Raw genomic sequence first — 24,727 nt, forward strand, 5'->3', positions numbered from 1 at the left:
GAACAAACTAAACCTCTGTGACTGATTAATTTAAAATAATGTCTTTATTTAAGTGAGTTAAATATGTAGTAATCTGGAATGATTACTTTACGAAGGCTTAAGAGTACATTTAAAATATAAAATCAGCTTAGAAATACTGATTAAGAAAATGTAAAACAGAGAAGAGCTGCATCATGTATTCCATAATATTTAATGTTGTATTCAGCAAGACAGCTGACTCGCCCTTACTACAAAGTTTTTGCAAATAAATCTCTGACAAACTTCAGAGCATATCAAAAAACCTGTGACTGACATTTTTTATTCCCAAATTTAGTGCTTTTAATTAGGTACTTTCTGCATGTCCAGTCTTCACCATCTGGCATGCAGTGGAAAACATGCTCCATTTTCTTTAGAAAGAAATTGCAGAAGAGTGTTTTTTTCAAATGTCATTTGCTTCATTTGGGTTCAGGTATTTGGCTGGAAAGCAGTGAGCAAGGTGGGGGAGGGAAGAGAGGAGAGAGACAGTGGGGAGAGGGTGGGGCCTGGGTAGAGTGGGGCAGGGCCTGAGGCAGGGCAGGAATGGAGTATGGTTAGGGCCACAGGCAGAACACGTGGGCTGGGGAGCTAGCCTCCCCAAGCGGCAGCTTCACCCACTGACCATGACAGCAGGTAAGAATGGGTTGGCTCCCGCACACCCAGTGCACACTGCAGTCTCCGTAGGCAGGGGCCGTATTCTCAGACCTGAATGCTCTGGCACCGTGCATTCTGCGTGAGGGACAGGGTACGGGGGTCTCTGTGGGGAACTGTGATTCTCCACCACCGTGAGGTGGGCCGGGTGTCTCGGTATCCTTTGCTGCCTCGGTCTTTCCCCTCCCTCCCGGGCTGCGAGCCCGGACTGCTGTCGCGCATAAGGGGACCAGTTTAATAATACTGCATAGGGCCCCATAAATCTTAAGGACGACCCCGGTTAGTCGCATAAACCAGTGGTTCTCAAACTGTGGGTTGGGAACCCAAAGCGTGTTGCAACCCCATTTTAATGGGGTTGCCAGGGCTGGCTTAGACTTGCTGGGGCCCAGGGCCAAAGCCCAAGTCCAAGCCCGAAGGCTTCAGCCCTGGGTGGTGGGGCTCAGGTTACAGGCCCCTGCCCGGGGCTGAAGCCCTTGAGCTTTGGCTTTGGCTTCCTGGCCTGAGGCAGTGGGGCTTTGGCCCCTCCTGCCCCTACCAGGGTGGTGGGGCTTGGGCGGGCTCAGGCTTCAGTCCCCCCTCCTGAGGTCCTGTAGTAATTTTTGTTATCAGAAGGGGGTCGTGGTGCAATGAAGTTTGAGAACCCCTGGCATAAACATACTTCAATGAGGTTAAGATTTGGCCCATTGTCAGAAATTGCAGAGAGACTATTGTAGCTAAAATGTAATCTGTCCATACTCAGTTCCAAGCAGTAAATTACATTCTTTTCATTTTATTGCTTATAACCATTTGTATATACCCACTACTATTATCAAAGTTTCAGAATTACTATTTTAGTTACATAAATAGTACAGAATTACTATTTTAGTTACAAGATAAAAGGCAGTGTTTTATACACTTTATGAATAGCATTTCTGAAACACTTAAGAAGAGTGAAACTTTGAAACAGTTGCCAAATCCTATATTACAGTGTGTTGTATAAATATGTTTAAAACAACTGTTTAATAGTATGATTTCAATGTTTAACTTCTCTAAAATACACTTTTATATCAGAAGCTATAAAATAGTTTTCTAATATCTGCTATGCAGAGCTCTTTTACATAGATACTACTTTTAAAGACTTGTTTAAATAAACTATTTAATTGTCATACAAAATGCCCAGTTTATGTCATTATCCAGTATTCCTACTTGATGAATGGAATATAGAGTACCTGATGACTGAATGGTTCCTAAAACAGGAGAATCATCACATCCAAGTAATAACAAATAATTCTGAATTAATGTAAAAGAAAAGGATTCTAGTGAATAGTATGTTTAAATTCTTTAGATATAATGCTGATAGATGCCCTGTTACCTGAGCCATTGGGAGTTTTCTCATCAAACAGGTTTTCCACCATCAATAGTTGTCTCAGATGTCTTGCAAACCTGGCTGGATTATCCCATGGGATATAAGATACTTCATAATCACCTCCAAGCATCAACCCTGAGCCTTCCAGGAGGCCAGAGTCATCCACCCCAGTCAGCTGCAGGCTTTCAAAAGTAAACACTTTGAAGGCTCTTTCTACTTCAGCCCAACTCAAGAGTTCTGGAAGAGAATTAAAACCATCCACAGAAATTGTCCTTACATTTCAGTGAAAGGTAAATAGAAGACTGACCAGGTATATTGTCCTTGGCATTGCTATTAAGGCTGCCAACAAGGGGGCTAACGGTGATGGTAATGTCAGTAATGATCAATGGACTGATCAGATGGTGGTCAGATATATTATAAGACATGTGTCTTATGACTACGACCCTACCAAATTCACAGCCATGAAAAATGTGTCACAGACCGTGAAATCTGGTCTTTTGTGTGCTTTTACTGCATACTACACAGATTTCACAGGGGAGACCACAATTTCTCAAATTGGGGGTCCTGACCCAAAAGGGAGTGGCAGAGGGGTCACAAGGTTATTTTAGGGGGGATTGTGGTATTGCGCAGAAGTAAGGTTAGCAATACCATACCATGCCACCCTTGCTTCTGCTCTGCTGCCTTCAGAGCTGGGCGGCCAGAGTGTGGTGGCTACTGACTGAGGGCCCAGCTCTGCAGGCAGCAGCGCAGAAGTAAGGGTGGCAATATCATCCCGTGCTATCCTTACTTCTGTGCTGCTGCTGACAGCGACTCTGCCTTCAGAGCTGGGAACCCGGCCAGCAGCCGTAGCTCTCCAGCTGCCCAGCTCTGAAGGCAGCCGCCGCCTGCAGCAGCGCAGAAGAAAAGGTAGCAGTACCACAACCTCCCCTACAATAACCTTGCAGAACCCTCCCCTCCCCCCGCCCCCACCCTCCTTTTAGGGTTAGGACCACTACAATTATAACACCATGAAATTTCAGATTTAAATAGCTGAAATCATGAAATTTACCACAGGTATTTTAAAAATCATATGAGCGTGAAATTGACCAAAATGGACCATGAATTTGGTAGGGCCTCACTTATGACAGTAAAAAAGGAATTGAAGGGGTTTGGATACTTATTACTAACTGTACCCTTAGACTGAACATTCAGACTCACTAGACGGCATTTATGTAGCCCTTCTAACTGTTTTACAGTGTGCACCAACTAGGTACACACATTACAAGAATGAGGAATTGCAGAGACAATTCTTGATGGAGAAGTGACCTTATCATGACAACCAGAAAATGTGATTATTGTAGATACTACAATACTATTAACATGGGCAACTCAAAGAAAACACAATGAGAAAACCATGTTTTTTCTCCCAAGTAATCCTCCCAATCCAAGACAAATCTCTTTTCTCAATCAAAAGGTTCTTTGTAAACAAATACATTATATAACTCAGTGGTTCCCATTTGTTCTGCGCACTAGAACCAGAACTAGTAATTTGTGTGACTGATATTCTTGTCCCAACTTAATACAGAGTTTATATGCTTGTGTGAGTCCTGACATGCTGCTAATGCCTAGTTGTCAATCTCATGGTCTCTAACATGCAGTGTAACCTAGTCTGCTCATAACCATGAAATTGTGGTTTGGTGTTAGGCCAAACTCCATGGTAGGTTAGGATGGACACAAGTATATGAAAGGTAGTAGATATTGGCTGATACAGTGAAGGTCTTAGTTGGGTAAATTGAGACAGTGGCCCCAAAAAAGTGGGTTCCAACTATCTCAACAAAGAATGAAATAATATTAATAAAAAAAATCTATTTACCATTGGTGCAATAATGCATGAGCTCATGAACTCTGGCCAAGCGTTTAGTGTTGTTTCCAGGTGGAGGAAGGGGGAATTGAAGAAGTCCCACCAGTGGCAGCTTGTCCATCATATCCTGTTCAATCTTTTCTGGGTTTAAGCCCCCTTGGATCTGAAGCAAAGAGCAATAAGGACAAAAAGCTAAGTAAACTTTCACAAAAAAGGGATTTTTCATTAAATAACTAAGGTGCCAGTTCAGCACACAAGTCCTGTCCCCCCCCGCCCCCCTCCCAAAAAACCCTACACACATATGCTTTACTTTACTTTGAAGTCAATAGAATTTAAGCATATGCTTAAAATTGAGCATATACTCTGTGTTTTGCTGAATCAGTGCCTTTATGTGGAAGATGAAATAAGTTATTGTTTACTTTCCTCACTGTGGAGGAGTGAATATATACCAGAAGAAAAAGAGAATAATTGAAGAAGGCACAATTAACTGATATTTGCCAAAGATCACAAAATTATTTGCCATTTAGCCATAAACTGAAATTTTCCTGGAATATAGAAAATATGTATTGATTTAGTCTGTCACACTGCAAAGGATGCTTTTGTATTAGCCTTTCCCTTCCACATTGTGACAGGTTCAGTCACAATGACCCTCTTGGGACTGTCACCTGATGGGCTGAGACTACCTCAGAGCCCGTTTTCTCTGCCAGTTTGGGCCTTCAGAACCTTGTCTTATTGAGCCAGATACACTAATCTGCTGCAACATAGACCCAGGGGCTGACCCATGCCCCCAAAGCTGCAGACTTAACTGAAAACAGCTTATCAAGTGCTCCTGTCTCTAGCACGCAGACACCCAGCTCCCAATGGGATCCAAACCCCAAATGAATCCGTTTTACTCTGTATAAAGTGTATACAGGGTAAACACATAAATTGTCCACCCTCTATAACACTGATAGAGAGATATGCTCAGCTGTTTGCTCCCCCAGGTAGTAATTACTTACTCTGGGTTAATTAATAAGAAAAAGTGATTTTATTAAATATAAAAAGTAGGATTTAAGTGGTTCCAAGTGATAACAGCAAAATAAAACAAAAACATGCAAGTCTAAGCCTAATACATTAAGAAACTGAATACAGGTAAATCTCACCCTCAGAGATGTTCCAATAAGCTTCTTTCACAGACTCCAATGAAGTGAGCTGTAGCTCACGAAAGCGTATGCTCAAATAAATTTGTTAGTCTCTAAGGTGCCACAAGTACTCCTTTTCTTTTTGTGAATACAGACTAACACGGCTGCTACTCTGAAACCTTTCACAGACTAGACTCCTTCCTAGTCTGGGCCCAACCCTTTCCCTTGATACAGACCTTGCTAGTTCCAGCAGGCATCTTAGGTGAAAAGCAGGGGATTCCATATGACTTTGATCTCCCTTGTCCTGCTCCACCCCCTTTTATAGCTTTGGCACAAGGCGGGAATCCTTTGTCTCTCTGGGTTCCCACCCCTCCTTCTAAATGGAAAAGCACCAGGTTTAAGATGGATTCCAGTACCAGGTGACCTGGTCACATGTCCTGTAAGACCCCTATTCTCCATTCTTTCCGGCCTGACTCACAGGAAGGTTTACAAGTTAACTGACTCACAGGAACACAGGAAGGCTTACAAGTAAACTGAGCCATTTACAACCAATTGTCTTGGTTAATGGAAGCCATCAAGATTCCAAACCACCATTAATGGCCCACACTTTGCATAGTTACAATAGGAGTTCAGAGTAATACTTCATATTTCTAGCTTCAGATACAAGAATGATACATTCATACAAATAGGATGAACACACTCAGTAATTATAAGCTTTGTAATGATACCTTATAAGAGACCTTTTGCATAAAGTATATTCCAGTTACATTATATTTACACTCATAAGCATATTTCCATAAACATATTGAGTGCAACGTCACACACAAATTCTTAGTTGGTCTATATTACTGTCCACAGTCATTATAATCAAGAAATCATACAACTAATTGATGGTCTTTGACAGAAGTATTATGATGGATTTAAAGAACTGTACTGGCTTGAGGTTTTTTTTTTTTTACTTTGTTCAGTTTTGCTTTTTCTTATTTTTATTATTACAGTCCCTGTCTTCTGTGTTACTTTTAATACCTTCTTCCTCTATCATATCTCCCAAACCTGTTCCTTCTTCTTTCATCCCTAGTACCTACATTTTTAATGTCTTGGTCAACTCCTGCATTGACTAGTGCAACTTCCTCCTCTTTAGGCTCATGAAATCTAGACAGCTGCCCAAAAGTCTATCCAACATGCTTCTGTTAAAAGTATCTTCCCGACCCACCACTCAACTATTTCATCCTCCTTCTACTTGAAACCCTTTATTGCCTTACAAGTTTCATCTGCATCCAACTTTTTACTATAATCTTACTCTACACTTCTGCCTACATCATGTCTAGATAACTCTTGCTGTCTTGCATGAGCGCTACACTCTGCACCTTGATGCACTCTGGTGTTCTTCTCCCATAAAAAGCTCTGTGTCTTTTTGTATGTTGCCCACTATGTTTGTCCCATCCTCTCTAATCTATTTCATTCTAGTTACTACACCACACTCATCATTTAGTATCTCTGTGCTGCAGAAACTCTAGTTTCTTCAGAATAATAATCCCCTAGCTCAGTGGTGGTCCAAAGTGAAGCCCACAGAGTTCTACAATGTATCCCATGCCACCGTTTATATGGAAATGCAGTCACGAAAGCCAAATGTACACATAAGCACTGTGGCCAGGCCACTCAGATCAATATGGTACATTGCATGCTGGGATTTGTAGTCTCCATGGATGGCTGCAATCTGCTCCATTTTAAGCAAATTAAGTACAGCCTTTGGATTCCTGGCAAGTGGCTAATGTGACCACCAAGTGGGCAAAGTTTGAGTTCTCCTAGTCTACCTTCTAAAAGAAGCATTCTAAGTTAATGCCCTCTCTGTAGACTTTAAGACTGTTGATATAAGACACAGTATTGTACCTTTAGCAGGTGTAGCCTCTGAGACAAAATATCATGATAGTTTAATAGAAGAGGCCATTTGGGGACCACAGTCTTTTCTTCATTGTCATTAGGGAAAAAGGTGTCGTAGAGATTCTATTAAACAAGAAAAAAGCACATGCATTAAAAAATAATACATAGATTTATTTAGCAATTAAGGCAGTCTGAAGGTAAAAGACAATACAAACCTTTTTTTCACTCTCAGAGAGGGCAAGAGAGGGAAGGATAGAGACTATATGCTCTGCAAGGCTATGATCCAGTCCATCTGCTCGTGGTTCTGGGACCACCAGACTTGGTGGTGTAAGACCTTCTTCAGCTGCAACGACCTACCAAGCAGAAAACATGTTAGATGTCATTATAGCATTGATTTGTAGTTATCTTAAATTAAGGATGAGATTACTGGTTCTGTGGATGAAGGGAAAGCAGTGGATGTATTGTTTCTTGACTTTAGCAAAGCTTTTGACACGGTCTCCCACAGTATTCTTGTCAGCAAGTTAAAGAAGTATGGGCTGGATGAATGCACTATAAGGTGGGTAGAAAGCTGGCTAGATTGTCGGGCTCAACGGGTAGTGATAAATGGCTCCATGTCTAGTTGGCAGCCGGTGTCAAGTGGAGTGCCCCAGGGGTCGGTCCTGGGGCCGGTTTTGTTCAATATCTTCATAAATGATCTGGAGGATGGTGTGGATTGCACTCTCAGCAAATTTGCAGATGATACTAAACTGGGAGGAGTGGTAGATACGCTGGAGGGGAGGGATAGGATACAGAAGGACCTAGACAAATTGGAGGATTGGGCCAAAAGAAATCTGATGAGGTTCAATAAGGATAAGTGCAGGGTCCTGCACTTAGGATGGAAGAATCCAATGCACCGCTACAGACTAGGGACCGAATGGCTAGGCAGCAGTTCTGCGGAAAAGGACCTAGGGGTGACAGTGGACGAGAAGCTGGATATGAGTCAACAGTGTGCCCTTGTTGCCAAGAAGGCCAATGGCATTTTGGGATGTATAAGTAGGGGCATAGCGAGCAGATCGAGGGACGTGATCGTTCCCCTCTATTCGACACTGGTGAGGCCTCATCTGGAGTACTGTGTCCAGTTTTGGGCCCCACACTACAAGAAGGATGTGGATAAATTGGAGAGAGTCCAGCGAAGGGCAACAAAAATGATTAGGGGTCTAGAGCACATGACTTATGAGGAGAGGCTGAGGGAGCTGGGATTGTTTAGTCTGCAGAAGAGAAGAATGAGGGGGGATTTGATAGCTGCTTTCAACTACCTGAAAGGGGGTTCCAAAGAGGATGGCTCTAGACTGTTCTCAATGGTAGCAGATGACAGAACGAGGAGTAATGGTCTCAAGTTGCAATGGGGGAGGTTTAGATTGGATACTAGGAAAAACTTTTTCACTAAGAGGGTGGTGAAACACTGGAATGCGTTACCTAGGGAGGTGGTAGAATCTCCTTCCTTAGAGGTTTTTAAGGTCAGGCTTGACAAAGCCCTGGCTGGGATGATTTAACTGGGAATTGGTCCTGCTTCGAGCAGGGGGTTGGACTAGATGACCTTCTGGGGTCCCTTCCAACCCTGATATTCTATGATTCTATGATTCTAAGGTTGTATCAGAGATTCCATTATAATCTCCGTATTCACATGCACATAATTTTCTCAAAAATGCTTGTTTCCAGCTGGAATTCCCAGTCCTTGTCTCTGGCCAAAGGTAAATTTTATGGAAAAGTTTGAATAAAATGTTTTCACCTCTTTTTCACTTTAATGAGGGTGGGGAAAATATTTCCAAATGAAAAAACATATTAAGAATTTTAATGCACATTGATAATTCAAAAATGGCTGCACATCACAAGTTGAACCTTTCTTAGTTGTCTTCACTAAGGACAATTTTCCAGGCTAATATGCAAATAAATTAATAATTAGAAATCAGGAACATTATGCAAAAGTTTCATTTCTTAAAGAAGTAAGGTTCACAGTCCTACAACGGTTCTTCAGCCTGGGGGCAGAACTCAGACCTTTCAGTCGACGCTTCAGGTATATGCCCCTTCAGATGACAAACCTGGCAGTTGAGTTAACATCCACAGATACGATGAAAACTGTATCCTTCTTAAATGAACACATTCTTATTACGGTATAACTTCATTAACTTTATCACTATACCTATTGCAGTGCATGAAAAGTTATTTAAGTGCGTTTAGTCTGTGGACTTTATTAGTTAGAGAAAGGAAGTTTTTGGATAAATATGAATGAATTTTCCTATCCTCCAGCAACATTAAAATCTGTAGACACTACACTGGAGTTTATAAGCTGTGTATAGCTAGGAAAGGAAAACAATTTAGCCTAAGATAAAACCAAAATTGAAATAAGGATGTACTTAGGTTATTTCCTGGTTTACTGAGGCTCAATAAGCATGAAACATCATCCTCCCAACAATATCAGCCTGCCAGCTATGAAATATTTTATTACTGCATGAAGGACCTGGAGGCTGCCTTTCTGTTGTCTTCTTAAGAAGTGTATCTGTATGCCCTAACCCAAGAGGCTCTGTGAGGGAATGTAGTCTGAGCATGAGTCAAGTTTTCTCCCCACTCTGGAAGCACAAAGGAATATTTACTAGTTGGATCATCCAGCTGGACATTCCCTTCAGTGTGGAGGAGTTCCTAGGTGCCACCAAACTGCAATCGCAGGATCCAAAGTAGGAAGCATGTTGGGGTCGGGAGGAAGAGGCATGGCTAGAGCATTGCTATGCTTCATTAATCCCCAGCTGTTAGATGGCCCCTTGAAAGCCATAGCAAGCCAGTGTAAAGTAGAATAGCACTGAGGTTGAGCTATACTATGCCAAGGTCAGGCCTGACTTGGTGCCATTCTCAAATTCATTTAGCAACTTTGTGGATCTATCCACATTTCAGCCCAGGGGATCCTATTGGGATCCAGGAAGTGGGTGGGTGGAAGCCTGCCCACTGCTAAAGGATCCCCCCCAGCCTAAGGCAGGGATCCACAGGACCTGGAAGCCAAGTGATTTCGTGGGACAACTAATAAAATAACAGGAACAGGAGTGCGGTCAAAGGGAACCCGGTGGGGACACCGAGCAGAGAACACCGGACAGCACCCACCGCTCCTCGAAGGTGTCCAGGGAGTCAGTGGACGCCGCCCAGAGGAACTCTGCCCGGATGCGTGAACAGACGGAAGACCGGAAATAGGCCCCACAGTCATAGGAGTCTCCATTGGCCAACCTCCTCTTCCGAGTTCATAGATGGCCATTTTAGCCAGGGCCAGGAGGAGGTTGACCAGGAGGTCCCGTGGCTTTGTGGAGCCAAGGATAGGGAGTGCACAGATAAGAAGGTGAGGGGAAAAGTGCAACCAAAAACATAACAGGATGTCTAAGAGGAGCCGTAATAGGAGCTGCAACCTGGCCCTCCAAGTAAACGTGCGCCAGGGTCTCCCTCACGCCGCAGAAGGGGCAGGTGTCCGGGAGGGGGTAAACCGCGCCAAGTACACGCCCGTGCTGATGGCCCCATGAAGGAGCCGCCAACTGATATCCCCGGTGGGCCTCAGGACTAGGGTGGAATATAGGCTGGCCCACTGGGGCTCCTCACCTTCTAGAGGTGGCAGGAGGTCCCGCCACTTTGTGTCGGGGCGGGACGCAAGGGTGAGGAAGTGAAGGGTGTGGAGCACGAGCGTGTATAGATGTTTCCTTGGTGTGGTCTGGAAATGAACTAGCTGCAAGTCATGCAGCTGGCTCACGGTGAAGGGGCCGGGGGGGTGTGGGGGGAGCCGGTTGGGTCCACGGGGCAGGGGCCCAATGAAAAGGTCCGGAGGGCCTGGGGTGGAGGGTTGGTGGGGGGTGCCCTCTCGCAGGACCCAGTCAAGGTAGGCCCGAGCAACGGGCGGCAAAGCGGCCCTCACCTCCTGAAGTACGAGGCCTGGAGAGCCCCATGCGCCAAGCGAGCGTCAGGGGATCCAGCCAGTCTTCCCGGTCATAGTCCAGGAGGTCTCCGACCCTGGCGACTTCTGCCAGGACCAACCTCTGGTGCACTGAGGGGGACTCCGCCACTTGCACACGGAGCTGGGGGTTGTGTAGCAGGGGTTCTGTGAGAAGATCTGCCTCTTCGGTGGCCTCCGCGGACCTGGTCGCTGAGAGCAGTTTCCAGGTCCGGAGGAGGTCCTGGTAGAAGACCGGCAGCCTGGAGAGGTCTCGTGGAAGACCTCTCGGATGGAGATAAAGGAGCTGCCAGTCATATCGGAGCCCTCGGAAGCGGTGCAGGAAGGCGTGTGCCAGGACTCTCCATGCCGGACTACCTGCACCATAAAGGAGCCTCTGCAGGGCCTGGAGGCGGAAGACATGGACCTGAGTACATAGGCACTTCAGGCCCTGCCCTCCCTCTTCCAGGGGCAGGTGGAGGACCCCTGCAGAGACCCAGTGCACTCCTGGCCAAAAGAACTCCAGAATCACCGTCCAGAGATTGGCCAGGAAGACCGGGGCTGGGACCAGGGTGTTGACCCAGTACCAGAGCATGGACAGGACTACTTGATTGAGCACCAGTGCCCTCCCTCGGAGGGAGAGGCACTGGAGTAGTCCTGTCCATTTCCGGAGCCACTCTGTCACCCTGCCCTCTAAACCGTGCCAGTTCTCCGGCAGAGACGGATCTGTGGTGGAAAGGTAAATGCCGAGATAGAGCAGCGGACCCGTGCTCCACCGGATGGCCTGAAGCACAGGTGGGAGGGAGCTCGCCTGCCACCCATCCCCAACCACCAGGCCAGAGCTCTTGACCCAGTTGACCCAGGTGGAGGAGGCTGCCGAGTAGATGGCCTGGCAAGCCTCCACCTGCACTAAGTCGCCCGGGTCCTGGACCACGAGGAGCACGTTTGGCATTCAGCCCAGGGGATATTAGGCACAGAAAAAAATCTGGCCAAGGTCTTTATCTTGTGTGTGTTGCTCGCATACACACCATCCAAGGCACCTGAATATCAAGGACTTTGAATTTGTTTTGTCCCTTACAGCCAAGACACAGAGCAGAAATAATGAACTTGACCTCTTGGATACTTAATTTTCTCCAAATGTATTTTTTAACACTATGCAGATATCTAAAGTGTGCCATAGCTTTTCAGATGGATGTAAGGGCTTGAGGTAGAAGGATCATGCTATCTCCTATGCTGTCAGAGCAACAGAGTTGATTTGAGGGAGGAATACTGGGTTCATCCTGAGCATCACTTCATCACCATGAAAAATGCAGTACTGGTGCTATATGGATAAAGTTCCTAATTCCAACACTTGTCTGGTTGATAAGGCAGGCTGAGAGAGATTTAGGTGCTAACAATATTTGCTTAGAGGAATTGGGCTAGATTCACAAAAAGACTTACTTGAGGCTGCTTTAGGCACCTAAATCTCAGGATCAGCCATGACTGGGATTCAACCTTTGCCCCCTGCACAACTGCCACTAAACCCTGTAGACACCTAATCTGACTCAGTGAATACCTTTTTGTAATAAAAGTTCCCTAGGTGCCTATATTTCTGCCTCTGAGCATGCACACTGCTGCCTCACTGTAAATATCCAGACACACAGGCCCCAGGCAATACATAAACTGGAGGAAGATACACATTCCTCTGCTTAACTCCCTACAGGGCCCTATCTAGTAAGTGTGCTCAGAGTTCACCTACTGGATTGGGACCCCACAGGTGAGCTCATGCAAGACAGCATAAAGATGTGGTCCCTTAAAAATTTTAGCCCAGTGGTTAAGGTACTCACCTGGGATATTGGAGATCACCAGTTCAAGTCCCCCCTCTGCCTGACAGGAGAAGGAATTTGAACAAGGATCTGCCATCTATCATGTAAGTGCCCTACCTACTGGGCTATTGGATATTTATAGATTGCAAGACCAGAAGGGACCATTGTGATCATGAACTTCCTCAAAACAGAACTTCTGCAAAATAATTCCTAGAGCATATCTTTTAAAAAAATATCCAGTCTTGATTTAAACATTGTCTGTGAAAAAGAATCCACTACAACCTTTGGTAAATTGTTCCAATGGTTAATAATTCTCACTGGTAAAAATGTATGCCCTATTTCTAATGTGAACTTGTCTAGCTTCAACTTCCAGTTATACCTTTCTCTGCTAGATTGAAGAGCCCATAATTAAATGTTTGTTCCCCATGTAGGTACTCATAGACTGTGATGAAGTCATCCCTTAGCCTTTTTGTTAAGCTAAATAGATTGAGTTATTTGAGTCAATCACTAAAAGACATGTTTTCTAATTGTTTAAGCATTCCTGGAGCATGGAGCACTCTCCAATTTATCAACATCCTTCTTGAATTGTGGACACCAGAACTGGACACAGTATTTCAGAAGTGGACACACCAGTGCCTAATATAGAGGTAAAATAACCTCTGTGCTCCTACTTGAGATTCCCATTTACGCATCCCAGGATCGCATTAGCTCTTTTGTGCACAGCATAAAACTGGAATCTCATGTTCAGCTGATTATCCACCACTACCCCAAATCTTTTTCAGAGTCTCTGCTTCCCAGGATAGAGTCCCTCCTTTAAGTATAGCCTACATTCTTTGTTCCAAGATATATACATTTACTTTAGCTGTACAATAGAACCTCAGCGTTACAAACAACAGAATTATGAATTGACCAGTCAACCACACACCTCATTTGGAACTGGAAGTATGCAAGCAGACAGCAGCAGCAGAGACAAAAAACAAACAAACATACCAAATAAAGTACAGTATTGTGTGAAATGTAAACTGCTCAAAAAATAAAGGGAAATTTAAAAAAAAAAGATTTGACAAGGTAAGGAAACTTTCTGTGATTGTTTCATTTAAATTAAGATAGTTAAAAACAGTTTTTTTCTTCTGCATAGCAAAGCTTCAAAGCTGTAGTAAGTCAATATTCAGTTGTCAGCTTCTGAAAGCACAACCATAATGTTTTGTTCAGAGTTATGAACATTTCAGAGTTACAACCTCCATTCCCGAGGTGTTCATAACTCTGAGGTTCTGCTGTATTAGCATGCATATTGTTTGCTTGTACTCAGTTTACCAAGCAATCCAGATCACTTTGAATCAGTGATCTGTTCTCTTCATTATTTAGAACTAGGGCTGTCAAGTGATTAAAAAAAATTAATCGTGTTGTTAAACAACAATGGAATACCATTTAAATATTTTTGGATGTTTTCTACATTTTCAAATATATTGATTTCAATTACAACACAGAATACAAAGTGTATAGTGCTCACTTTATATTTATTTTTGATTACAAATATTTGCACTGTAAAAAACAAAAGAAATAGTATTTTTCAATTCACCTCATAAAAATACTGTAGTGCAATCTCTTTATCATGAAAGTTGAACCTACAAATGTAGAATTATATACAAAATATCTGCACTCAAAAATGAAACAATGTAAAACTTCAGAGCCTACAAGTCCACTCAGTCCTGCTTCAGCCAATCCCTCAGAAAAACAAACTTGGTTACAATTTGCAGGAGATAATGCTACCCACGTCTTGTTTACAATGTCACCTGAAAGAGCATGGCACTGTTGTAGCCGGTGTCGCAAGATATTTACGTGCCAGATGTGCTACAGATTCATATGTCCCTTCATCTTCAACCACCATTCCATAGCACATGCATCCATGCTGATGATGGGCTCTGCTCGATAACGATCTAAAGCAGAGCGCATCGATGCATGCTCATTTTCATCATCTGAGTCAGATGCCACCAGCAGAAGGTTGATTTTCTTTTTTGGTGGTTCAGGTTCTGTATTTTCCGCATCGGAGTGTTGCTCTTTTAAGATTACTGAAAGCATGCTCCAAACCTCGTCCCTTCAGATTTTGGAAGGCACTACTGATTCTTCAACCTTGGGTCGAGTGCTATAGCTATTTTTAGAAATCTCACATTGGTATCTTCTTTGCATTTTGTCAAATCTGCTGTGCCATTGTAGGTTGTCTGGAAACACTCCCTAAAAGCTAAAGTGCAACAAACCAGTTCTGGGACCCATGTGCAATGACCCAGCATGGCCATTCTTATGGAGGACCTCCTGTCCCACACTGAGAAAAGTTGACAAGCATATAGTATCAGTGATCATTTTCATTTTGCACTTGTATTATATGCTTAGTTTTGACAACCCTGAGAGAAAACACTCGCTAGCAGTTATCGTAGGCTAGATTAACCCTAGCCCTTACTCAACCATGCAAGGGAGGAAGGAGGAGCAAAGACCCTCTTAGAAAGTGGCAAAAAAGCAGGAACTCCCTACCCTAATACTCTTCTCTGTGAGAAACTGGATGAGGAGTGGGCATAGAGGACTGGGGAGTAGTAGTAGGAGCCTTGGAATAGATCGCCGAGCACATAGTGGGAGTGAGCTGCACCCTGAAAAGGAATGAAAAAACCTAACTCCTCCCCCCCATAAAGCAAGGCAAAGCAGGGGATCCTCTCTGAGTCACAAGTCCTTCCTACTGATCCTCAGCGGGTAGTGCAGCTATGTATGTTCTCTTATTTTGGGATGAACCTGATTGATTTGTCTCTCACTGATCAATTCACTATCACAGTGCTTAGCCTGACTGATGGGTATGAATTAATATGAAAATACACTCACCTGTTCCAACATGCAGTTCATTATTAAGGGAACAGAAATGAATTCTTCAGGAATCTGACTTAGCAAATCATTGTAATACCTCATGTCCACATAAGGAGGCAGAAAAGAAACTTCTTCCTCTATTGTAGAAAGCAGAAATAACATATTGAGACCATCTAGCTGGATCTGTTGGTTTTCCTTTGACTCTGGTAGAAATGGTTAGTAAAAATTTCCTAATTTAACTCCTTGAATCTCTCCTATGTTTCTGAATTAGGGCTGCGGCAGTGTTGTAAGAAAATATAAGGAAAGGACCTAATTCTTAAAGCCTCTACTGCTTAGTCTGCACAGCGGTGAACTTCTACTCTTGACATATCTCCTTCCCATATCTTCATTTATTTTTAATAAAATACAAGTATTTTAATAATAAAAGAAGGATTATATGCAAAATTTAGGCGATTCAGAGTTAAGGTTCCACAGTGACATATCACATATTAGCCTATATAAAATGCAGCCGTGTGTCTCTAAACTTATTTTTAAAAAGTGCAGTGTAAATATAAATCAGTAGTACATGGTTCAGCTAATTTTCTACAATCTCACTTGAGAAGCAGTCTTAAAACTCAATTACAAGCACACACGATGCAAGAAAATCCTATGTGCTATGGACTCAGTCACAAGCTGCCTTCTGTACCCGTGCAGGGGAGTAAGGATGAGTATGGTATTCGTCCTCTCTGTGGGCATCTACATTTTCAGTTTGCATGCAGGGTGGAGAACAGTTGCTGTGAAGTTGCTACTGCCCCACCTGCACAAACTGGTGTAGAGGCTTTGCTCCCTACTTCCAGTACACCAGTCACCACAGTTCAACCAAAAGAAACCTGCATCAGATATAGGACTGGGGCAACTTACTCACCCTTGAAACAAGGGATAAGAAGGTACTGATTTGTGACTCTGAATAACTATTTAATCCCTGGTCTGCTTCTGGGGCAGTGCAAATAAGTGCTGTTCTTTACTCAGTAGACATATTTGACCTTAATCCCTCTGTGCTTCAACTCCACATCTACAAAGTAGGGATAATACCACCCCCACACCTCACATGGTATTGTGAAAATAAATCAATTAATGTTTGTGAAACACTCAGACACTATAGCACCATAGAAAATCCCATGAGAAAATGATCAGGATTTTGAACAGGGTGCAGTAAATAAGGCATGGGGTCACAAATTGAAGATAACACAAAATATTGCATAGCTGCTCATTTAGTGACACTCTCCATCTTGTGCACTGAATAAGTCAGGGATCCTGGGGAAAATAATATGTGACCATGTACGTAAAGATTGTATCATAATGTACAATCAATGGCAAAAAACTATGTAAACACAGAGTTAAGGCTGCTTGGTGGTATGTCGCTCCTTTGCAAAATGTTGAGTTGATCAAAACTCAAACTTCTGAAAACAAGGAAATGCACCGTTAAGATTGCCCATGCAATCTTAACTATGCCTTCTGTCAGCAGTGCCCCAATATGCCCCATTAACACACATACTTTCTCTCTGGCAACCCCACAGTTGCTAAAATATACAAGCTCTTTACTTCCTTTCACAATCCATTCCTTCTCACCCACAGGATTCTACCTAACACTATTAAAAGGCAAAAAAGGAGATTAAAAAGATTGCTTAACCCATCTTCCCTGTTTCCCTCGTGCCGGCAGTAGCCAATGGGAATTATTTGCATATGCTCCCAATGCAGTCAGTGTGTTAGGTGAACCTACACTAAATGATAGAGCAATAGTTGAGCTTGGTAAAGGTGTGTTTGTTGATATGTCCTCATATCCCATGAGGACATGTGTGGATTACTTTGAGGTGTGCGCAACAGAGCTGTGATTATGAGATAATGAAATCTATGTTTTGCACCTTCTGATATTATGCAAGCAAAGGGAAGAGCTGCATGTGTCTCTTCGGGACCCAGTACACATCATTTCAATGCAGAATTGTGTATGTTATATAATTAGCATGGCACAGGGGTTTTACTACAAAGGACATTGTCAGCAGTGAGCTGGGATATGAGAGCCGAGTTGCAGAAATGATCTGGAGACAGTATCCCAAGCAACGGGTAAAATGAGTAGGGAAGTGTTGGAGGCCAAACTGAAATGACAAGCATCTCAAACAGGTTATTAAGGGAAGGCAAAAAGCCTACAAGGAATGGAAGAAGGGAAGGATCAGCAAGGAAAGCTACCTCTTGGAAGTCAAAAAGTGTAGGGATAAAGTGAGAACTGCCAAAAGACAAGCAGAACTGGACCTTCCAAAGGAAATTAAAACCAATAGTAAAAGGCCCATATAAAGAAAAAAAAAAACAAGGAAAGAAGCCCGACCATGAAGCATTGAGGATGGGGTGGAGGTTAAAGATAACCTAGATATGGCCCAACATCTAAACAAATATTTTGAACCAGTTTTTAGTAAGGATAATGAGGAGCTTGGGAGCAGTGGCAGTATGGCTAATGGAAACAAGGATATGGAAGCACAAATTACCTCATCCGAGGTGGAAGCCAAACTCAAACAACTTAATGGGACCAAAGGGGTGTGTGTGGATTATCTCCATTAAAGAATAATAAAGGACCTGGCACTTGAAATTGCAAGCTGAATAGCAAGGATTTTTAATGACTCCATAAAATCAAAGATCATACCCTGTGACTGGAGAATTGCAAATATAGTACCTACTTTTAAGAAAGGGGGGGAAAAAGCCATCTGGGAAACTACAGGCCCATTAATTTGACCAATCGAATGCCAGGTCTTAGAACAAATTTTCAAAGACAGAGTAATTAAAGACAAAGAGGAAAACGATACTTGGAATAAAAAACATCACGGTTTTACAAAAGGTAGATCGTGTCAGACCAACTTGATCTCTTTCTTTGAGAAGACAAATGATTTTTTAGACAAAGGAAATGCAGTAGATCTAATCCACTTGTATTTCAGTATGAGGCAGTTCCACATGGGAAATTATTAGTTGAACTTGAGAAGATGGGGATTAATACGAGAATCGAAAGGTGGGCAAGGAACTGGTTAAAGGAGAGATACAAGGGGTTATGCTGAAAGATGAACTGTCAGGCTGGAGGGAGGTTATTAGTGGAGTTCCTCAAGGATCAATTTTTGGACTAATCTTATTTAATATTTTCATTAATGATCTTGGCACAAAAAGTGGGAGATTGCTAATAAAATGTATGGGTGACACAAAATTGGGAGGTATTGCCAATATGGAGGAGGCCTGGGAATATCATACAAGGAAATTTGGACAACCTTGAAAGGTGGAATAATAGAAATGGAATGAAATTTAATAGTGCAAAGTCATGCACTTAGAGATGAACAACATCTGGAATACTGTGTGCAATTCTGGTCTCCCATGTTTAAGAAAGATGAATTCAAACTGGAACAAGTACAGAGAAGGATACTAGGAGGATCAGAGGAATGTCTCAGGAGAGGAGACTTAAGGACCTTGGCTTGTTTAGCTTAACAAAATGAAGGCTGAGGGGAGATATGATTGCTCTCTATAAATACATCAGAGGGACAAATACCAGGGAGGGATAAGAATTATTTAAGTTAAGGACCAATGTTGGCACAAGAACAAATGGATATAAAGTCGCTATCAACAAGTTTAGGCTTGAAATTAGACGAAGGTTTCTAACCACTAGAAAAGTGAATTTCTGAAACAGTCTTCCAAGGGGAGCAGTGGGGGCAAAAGATGTAACTTGTTTCATGACTGAGCTTGATAAGTTTATGGAGGGGATGGTATGATGAGGTTGCCAACATTGGCATATGGACCATCCACAGCTGCTATTAGTAAATATCTCCAACGGCTGGAGATGGGGCACTCAATGGGAAGGGCTCTGACCTACTACAGAGAATTCTTTCCCAAGTGTCTGGCTGGTGGATCTTGCCCACATACTCAGGATCTAATTGATCACCATATTTGGGATCAGGAAGAAATTTTTCCCCAGGTCAGATGGGCAGAGACTCTGGTGGCTTTTCACCTTTGTCTGCAGCATTGGACACAGGTCACTTTCTGGTTTGAACTAGAGTAAATGGTGGATTCTCTGTAACTTGAAGTCTTTAAATAAAGATTTGAGGACTTCAGTACTCAGAGAGAGTTTACAGGCCTATTACAGGAGTGGGTAAGTGGCCTGTGAAGTGCAGGAAGTCAGACTAGATGATGATGATGGCCCCCTCTGGACTTAAAGATCCTGAGTCTATGAGTAGTGTAAGCATTTATTATCTTCATGCACCCCAGGTACAGTGAGTGTGGCTGGTGTCAAGTGCAGCTGTACTGACTGGTGGAGGCGGTAGAGAGATGTTTGGGAGATCTGTGGATTATTTTGAGGTGTGTGACAGAGTTGTGACTATAATAATCTACATTTGAGCTTGGAGATGTGATTCCCAGCTTCCGTTGATGTACCTACAGTATCTCAGCTGGAGCTAGCATGCTAAAAATAGCAGTGTAGCCAGAGCAGCAGGGGTGGTGGCTCAGGCTAGCTGCCTAAGTACAAATCCGCCTGGACCCTTTGGGTACATACTCGGACAGCTAGCCCAAGCCAACACAAGTGCTACTCCAGCTACACTGATATTTTTAGTGTGCTAGCTTGAGCAGACCTAGAGTGGATCCGTCTATGAGATCTGGAAATCACACCTCCCAGCTCAAATAAGGGTAAGGGTCTGTAAAAGGCTGTAAAGTGGTTCTAAAATTGTACACGTGGTATTCTTTCCTGGGAGTTGGCCAAGTGTGTGAGTGTATGGCAGGATATGGAACCTCCTGAATCTTTTAGTGCCAAGGTCCAGTGTGAGTATGTGCTATGTATATATTGAAGCATTGCTCAAAAAGAGAGAGGTGGTGTGGGCAATCTTTTTTTTTCTTCTCCTTTTTGTCCTTTAATAGTGCAAGATGGAATCCTGTGGGTAAGAGTGAATGGATTTTAAAAGGAGGTGAAGAGCTGGTACATTTAAGCAACTCTGGGGATGGCGGAGTAATCATATGTGTGTTAACAGAGTGTATTGGGGCATTGCTAAAAGAACACAAAGTTAAGGTTGCCCAGGCAATCTTAACTCTGCACTTTTACTCACCTTGTGCAATAACAAAAGTTCTTGGAAATGTGTGTCCCTAAGGGTGCTCTGCTTCAGGTGTATATATGTCCCATGTGCCTTTAATCAGAGATTTTTGGTAGCAATGCCTATTCAGCCCATGCATGAGCCCTACACTTTCTTGTGCCCTGTACTGAGGATATATAGGGCTGTGCAAAGAGACTGCCCTCACCTTCCTCTCTACCACACAGCCTCTCAAAGGAAACTCTGAAGCACAGGGGAAGGAAGGCAGATAGTGGAGCACCTATAGAGACACACATCTTGAATAACTCTAATTACTGAACAAGATGAGTAATCTCTCCTTCTTCTTCGAGTAGTCTCCCGCTGGGTGCTTCACTTCAGGTGACTTCCAATCAGTATCCTCACCAGAAGGAGGGAGCTTCAGAGCTGACTCTAATACCGAAGACAAAACTGGATTGCCCAGGGCAGCATCAGATCTAGAAGAATGAGCCACCATATAATGTTTGGAAAGGGTTTGCATCAAAGTCAAGGTCACAGCATTGCGAATCTCAAGAATGGAAACATGTTTAAGTAACACCACAGAGGTAGATAGAGACCTCACAGAATGAGATAGCACCCTAGGAGGAAGCTGAATATTGGCAGACTCATAACATGAGATAATACATCCTGAGATCCACCTCAAGAGACTCTGGATGGAGACTGTGGACCCCTTGGATCTGTCTGTGGTCAAAACAAATTGTCTGGGAGATTTTGTAAATGGTTTGGTCCAAAGGCTAATGCCCACCTAATGTCCAAGTATGGAAGGCAGCATCTTCCTTGGACTGATGTGGCTCTGGGAAAAAAACAGGGAGATGGTTGACTTGGTTGATGTGAAATTCAGAAGTCACTTTAGATGGGAACTTAGGATGTGGCTGTAGTGAAACTTTGTCCTTGGAGAATATTGTGAAAGGAGGATCTCCCATTAAAACCCACAGTTCTCCAACTCTTCAAGCATAAGGTATGGCCACCACAAGGGCCATGTTCATGGACAGGTGAAGGGAACAAGTGGCCATTGGCTCAAAAGGGGGGCATCATAAGAAAATTAAGTATCAAGTTTAGATCTTGTATAGGACCGGGCTGCCTAATCTGAGGAAAAAGGTGTTTTGGGCCCTTTAATTAATCTTGTTTAGGGATGAACAAACACTGTGAATCCTTCAACAAAAGAATGAAAGGCTATTATAACTGCCAAGTGAACCCTGATGGAACTCATGGATAATCCTGACTTCTTTAATTCCAACAGATAGTCTAGGATAGCAAAGAGGGAAGAATTAACAGGCAAGAACTGTTGTTGGACACACCAGTGTTGAAATGTCTTCCATTTCTGAAGGTAAGTACTTTGTGTAGACAGTTTCTTGATGTTTAATAACATCTGCTGTACCTCTGCAGAACAGGAAGTCTCTATTCCCGAGATCATTGAGCAGCCAAGCTTTGAGATGAAGAACTCCCAGGCTGGAATAAAAAGTCTGACCAGAGTCCTGAGAAGCCAAGTGGAGAATGGGTGGAAGAGTCACTGGCAGACAGCAAAGCAAATCAGGTAAGGGTACAAGATCTGTCTGGGCCATGTTGGAACAACTAATATAGTTTGTCTTTGTCTTGCTTGATCTTGTTTACCATTCTGAGGATCAAAGGTGTTGGACGAAATGCACAGAGAAGACTCTTCGTCCATGAAATGAGGAAGGCACCCCCCAGTCAGTGACCAACCAACCCTTCTCTTGAGCAGAATACTTTGCACTTCCTGTTGGCGATGGTGGAAAAGAGATCCACCTCTGGAAACCCACAAGTCAGAAACATATGACTGAGAATCTGTGCGTCTAACTTCCATTTATAATCTTGGGAGAAGTGCCTGCTGAGATCATTGGCCATAGTGTGTCATATCCCTGGAAGATAGGTGGCTGAAATAAGGATATGATTTGCTGTATCCTTACAAAGTTACATAGCTTTATTGCTTTGCACAAAGAGAAGTGGATCCCATCCCCACTTAGCCCCGATGGTTGATGTAGAACATGCAGGACATGACCTTGACGGCTTTGCCCTGATTAATGGGAGGAAGTGAATGCAGGCATTCCTTACTGCTCGCAGTTCCAGAAGACTGATGTGTAAAAGAACTTCTTGCATGGACCATTTGCCTCAAATGGTGTGCATTCTTTAGTGCTCCTCCAACTCAATGATATGGTGATGATCGGGTGAGGTAGAATGAACAGGACACCTGCAGAGATGTTCTGAGAGTCCTTCCACCAATTGAGTGAGTCGTGTACCTGGCAAGGGATACATACCAACTCGTTCAGACTGTGTTTGGGGTATAAACTGTCCTGAGCCATCCCTGGGAACAGTGAAGGCATAATCTGGTAGGTTTTGTCACAAAGGTACAAGCTACCATGTGACTCAGCAACTGAACGCAATTTCTTGTTGATGTCTGTGCACTCATTTGAATTCTTGAAATGAAGTTTGCTAGTGTTGTGAACTTTTTGATATTGAGCTGAAGATGTAGCCTGTGGAACAGGCACATTGTTGTCTTTATATTGAATATCAACCCTTGAGCAGCTAGTCATTGAGATATGGAAAAACTATCATTCCCCAGTCGATGAATACAGTGGGCAACTACTGCCATCATCTTTGAGAACATTTTTGGGGTTGAGGAAAGGCTGAAAGGAAGCACTCAATACTGGAAATGATCCTGACCAACTAAGAACTAAAAAACCTCTTGAGAGATGGGTAAATTGCAAGATGAAAGTATGTGTTCTGAAGCTCGAGGGCTGAGAACCAATCCCGCGAATTCAACAATGGAATTATAGCTGCGAGAATCACCATCCTGAATTTGAATTTTTATGATTAGGTAGATTTAGAATTGGTCTCCACCCCTGGTTCTTTTTTGGGACAAGAAAATACTTGGAATACAATCCCTTCCCCCTGATCCGAGCTGGAACTAAGTCTATGGCATAGAAAGGAGATGATTTCCTGTCTCAGCAAGTGGGTCCCTGAACAGAATTGAGAAGGGAAGTGGGGTGGAGGGAAGGAGGAGAAATAGATGTAGTATCCCGATTTTATAACCCCCAAAACCCATTTGCCTGATATAATTTGTTCCCATGCAGATTGAAAATAGGAGAGAGAGTCTCTGAAGGGGAGGAGCTGGGTATATTGGTGTAGTCACAGATTCATGATGTGGTGTTGTTCCAGACCCACAACCAATATATCAAAATTGCCATTTTGATGATAAGCATAGTTGAATTGTAGATGTAGTTGAACTAGGTGGTCTCTTTCTTTGAAATATTTGCTTCTTTCTGGACAGCTCAGTAGATCTTTGAAATCCATAAAACTGAATGGGATCAGGGCCGGATTAATGCAGGGGCTTTAGGGGCTGTAGCCCAGGGCCCTGGGCTAAGGGGGGACCTGGTGCAGCAAGGCTCAGGCAGGCTGCCTGCATACTGTGGCCCCACGCCACTCCCGGAAGCGGCCGGCTGCTGGCACGTCTCTGGGACCCCTTGCAGGGCAGGAGGCAGCTCCGCATGCTGCCCCTGCCCCCAGCACCATCTCTGCAGCTCCCATTGGTCAGGAACCAGCCAAAGGGAGCTCCAGGGCGGGGGCGCTGGGGGCAGGGGCAGTGCGCGGAGCTGCCTCCTGCCCTGCAAGGGGTCCCAGAGACGTGCCAGCAGCCTCCCGCTTCCGGGAGGGGCATTGGGCCACGGCATGCAGGCAGCCTGCCTGAGTCCTGCTGCACCACCAACTGGGAGCCACCTATGGTAACCGCCTCCCGGCCGGAGCCTACACCTCGCACCCCATCCTACACCCCAACCCGCTGCCCCAGGTCAGAATCCCCTCCTGCACCCAAACTCCCTCCCAGACCCCGCACCCCATCCTGCACCCCAACCCCCTGCCTCAGGACAGAATCCCCTCCTGCACCAAACTCCCTCCCAGAGCCCACATCCCTCACCCTCTCTTGAACCCCAACACTCTGCCCCAGCGTGGAGCCCCCTCCTGCACCCAAACTCCCTCCCAGAAAGAAACTAATATAACAGCTGTTCTAAGGTAAGACGTAGGCTATTTTGAATTAACTTAACTATATTCTACATGTTTTAAGACTGAAATGTAACCACAGAATGGCTTTATGTTAATTAAAAGGCAAGTTTAGTGTAGTGCTAATAGCCGTGATGCCATAATTGTGATAATTTTGTTT

The 24,727-nt window shown here is 43.8% G+C and overlaps 1 protein-coding gene across 1 annotated transcript in view; it reads right to left on the minus strand.

The window, feature by feature from the left end:
• SPAG17 (sperm associated antigen 17) overlaps positions 1-24,727 on the minus strand; it is a 292,210-nt gene that overhangs the window by 146,418 nt on the left and 121,065 nt on the right. The window contains exons 10-14 of the mRNA XM_074975143.1: positions 15,461-15,579; positions 7,069-7,206; positions 6,863-6,976; positions 3,864-4,014; positions 2,018-2,248 (exon numbers count right to left, since the gene is read on the minus strand). Coding sequence (XP_074831244.1) covers positions 2,018-2,248; positions 3,864-4,014; positions 6,863-6,976; positions 7,069-7,206; positions 15,461-15,579 — 753 coding nt within the window. The remainder of the gene's footprint in view (positions 1-2,017; positions 2,249-3,863; positions 4,015-6,862; positions 6,977-7,068; positions 7,207-15,460; positions 15,580-24,727) is intronic.

The sequence above is a fragment of the Natator depressus genome, chromosome 1 (genome assembly GCF_965152275.1).
Source record: "Natator depressus isolate rNatDep1 chromosome 1, rNatDep2.hap1, whole genome shotgun sequence".
Lineage (NCBI taxonomy): Eukaryota > Metazoa > Chordata > Testudines > Cheloniidae > Natator > Natator depressus.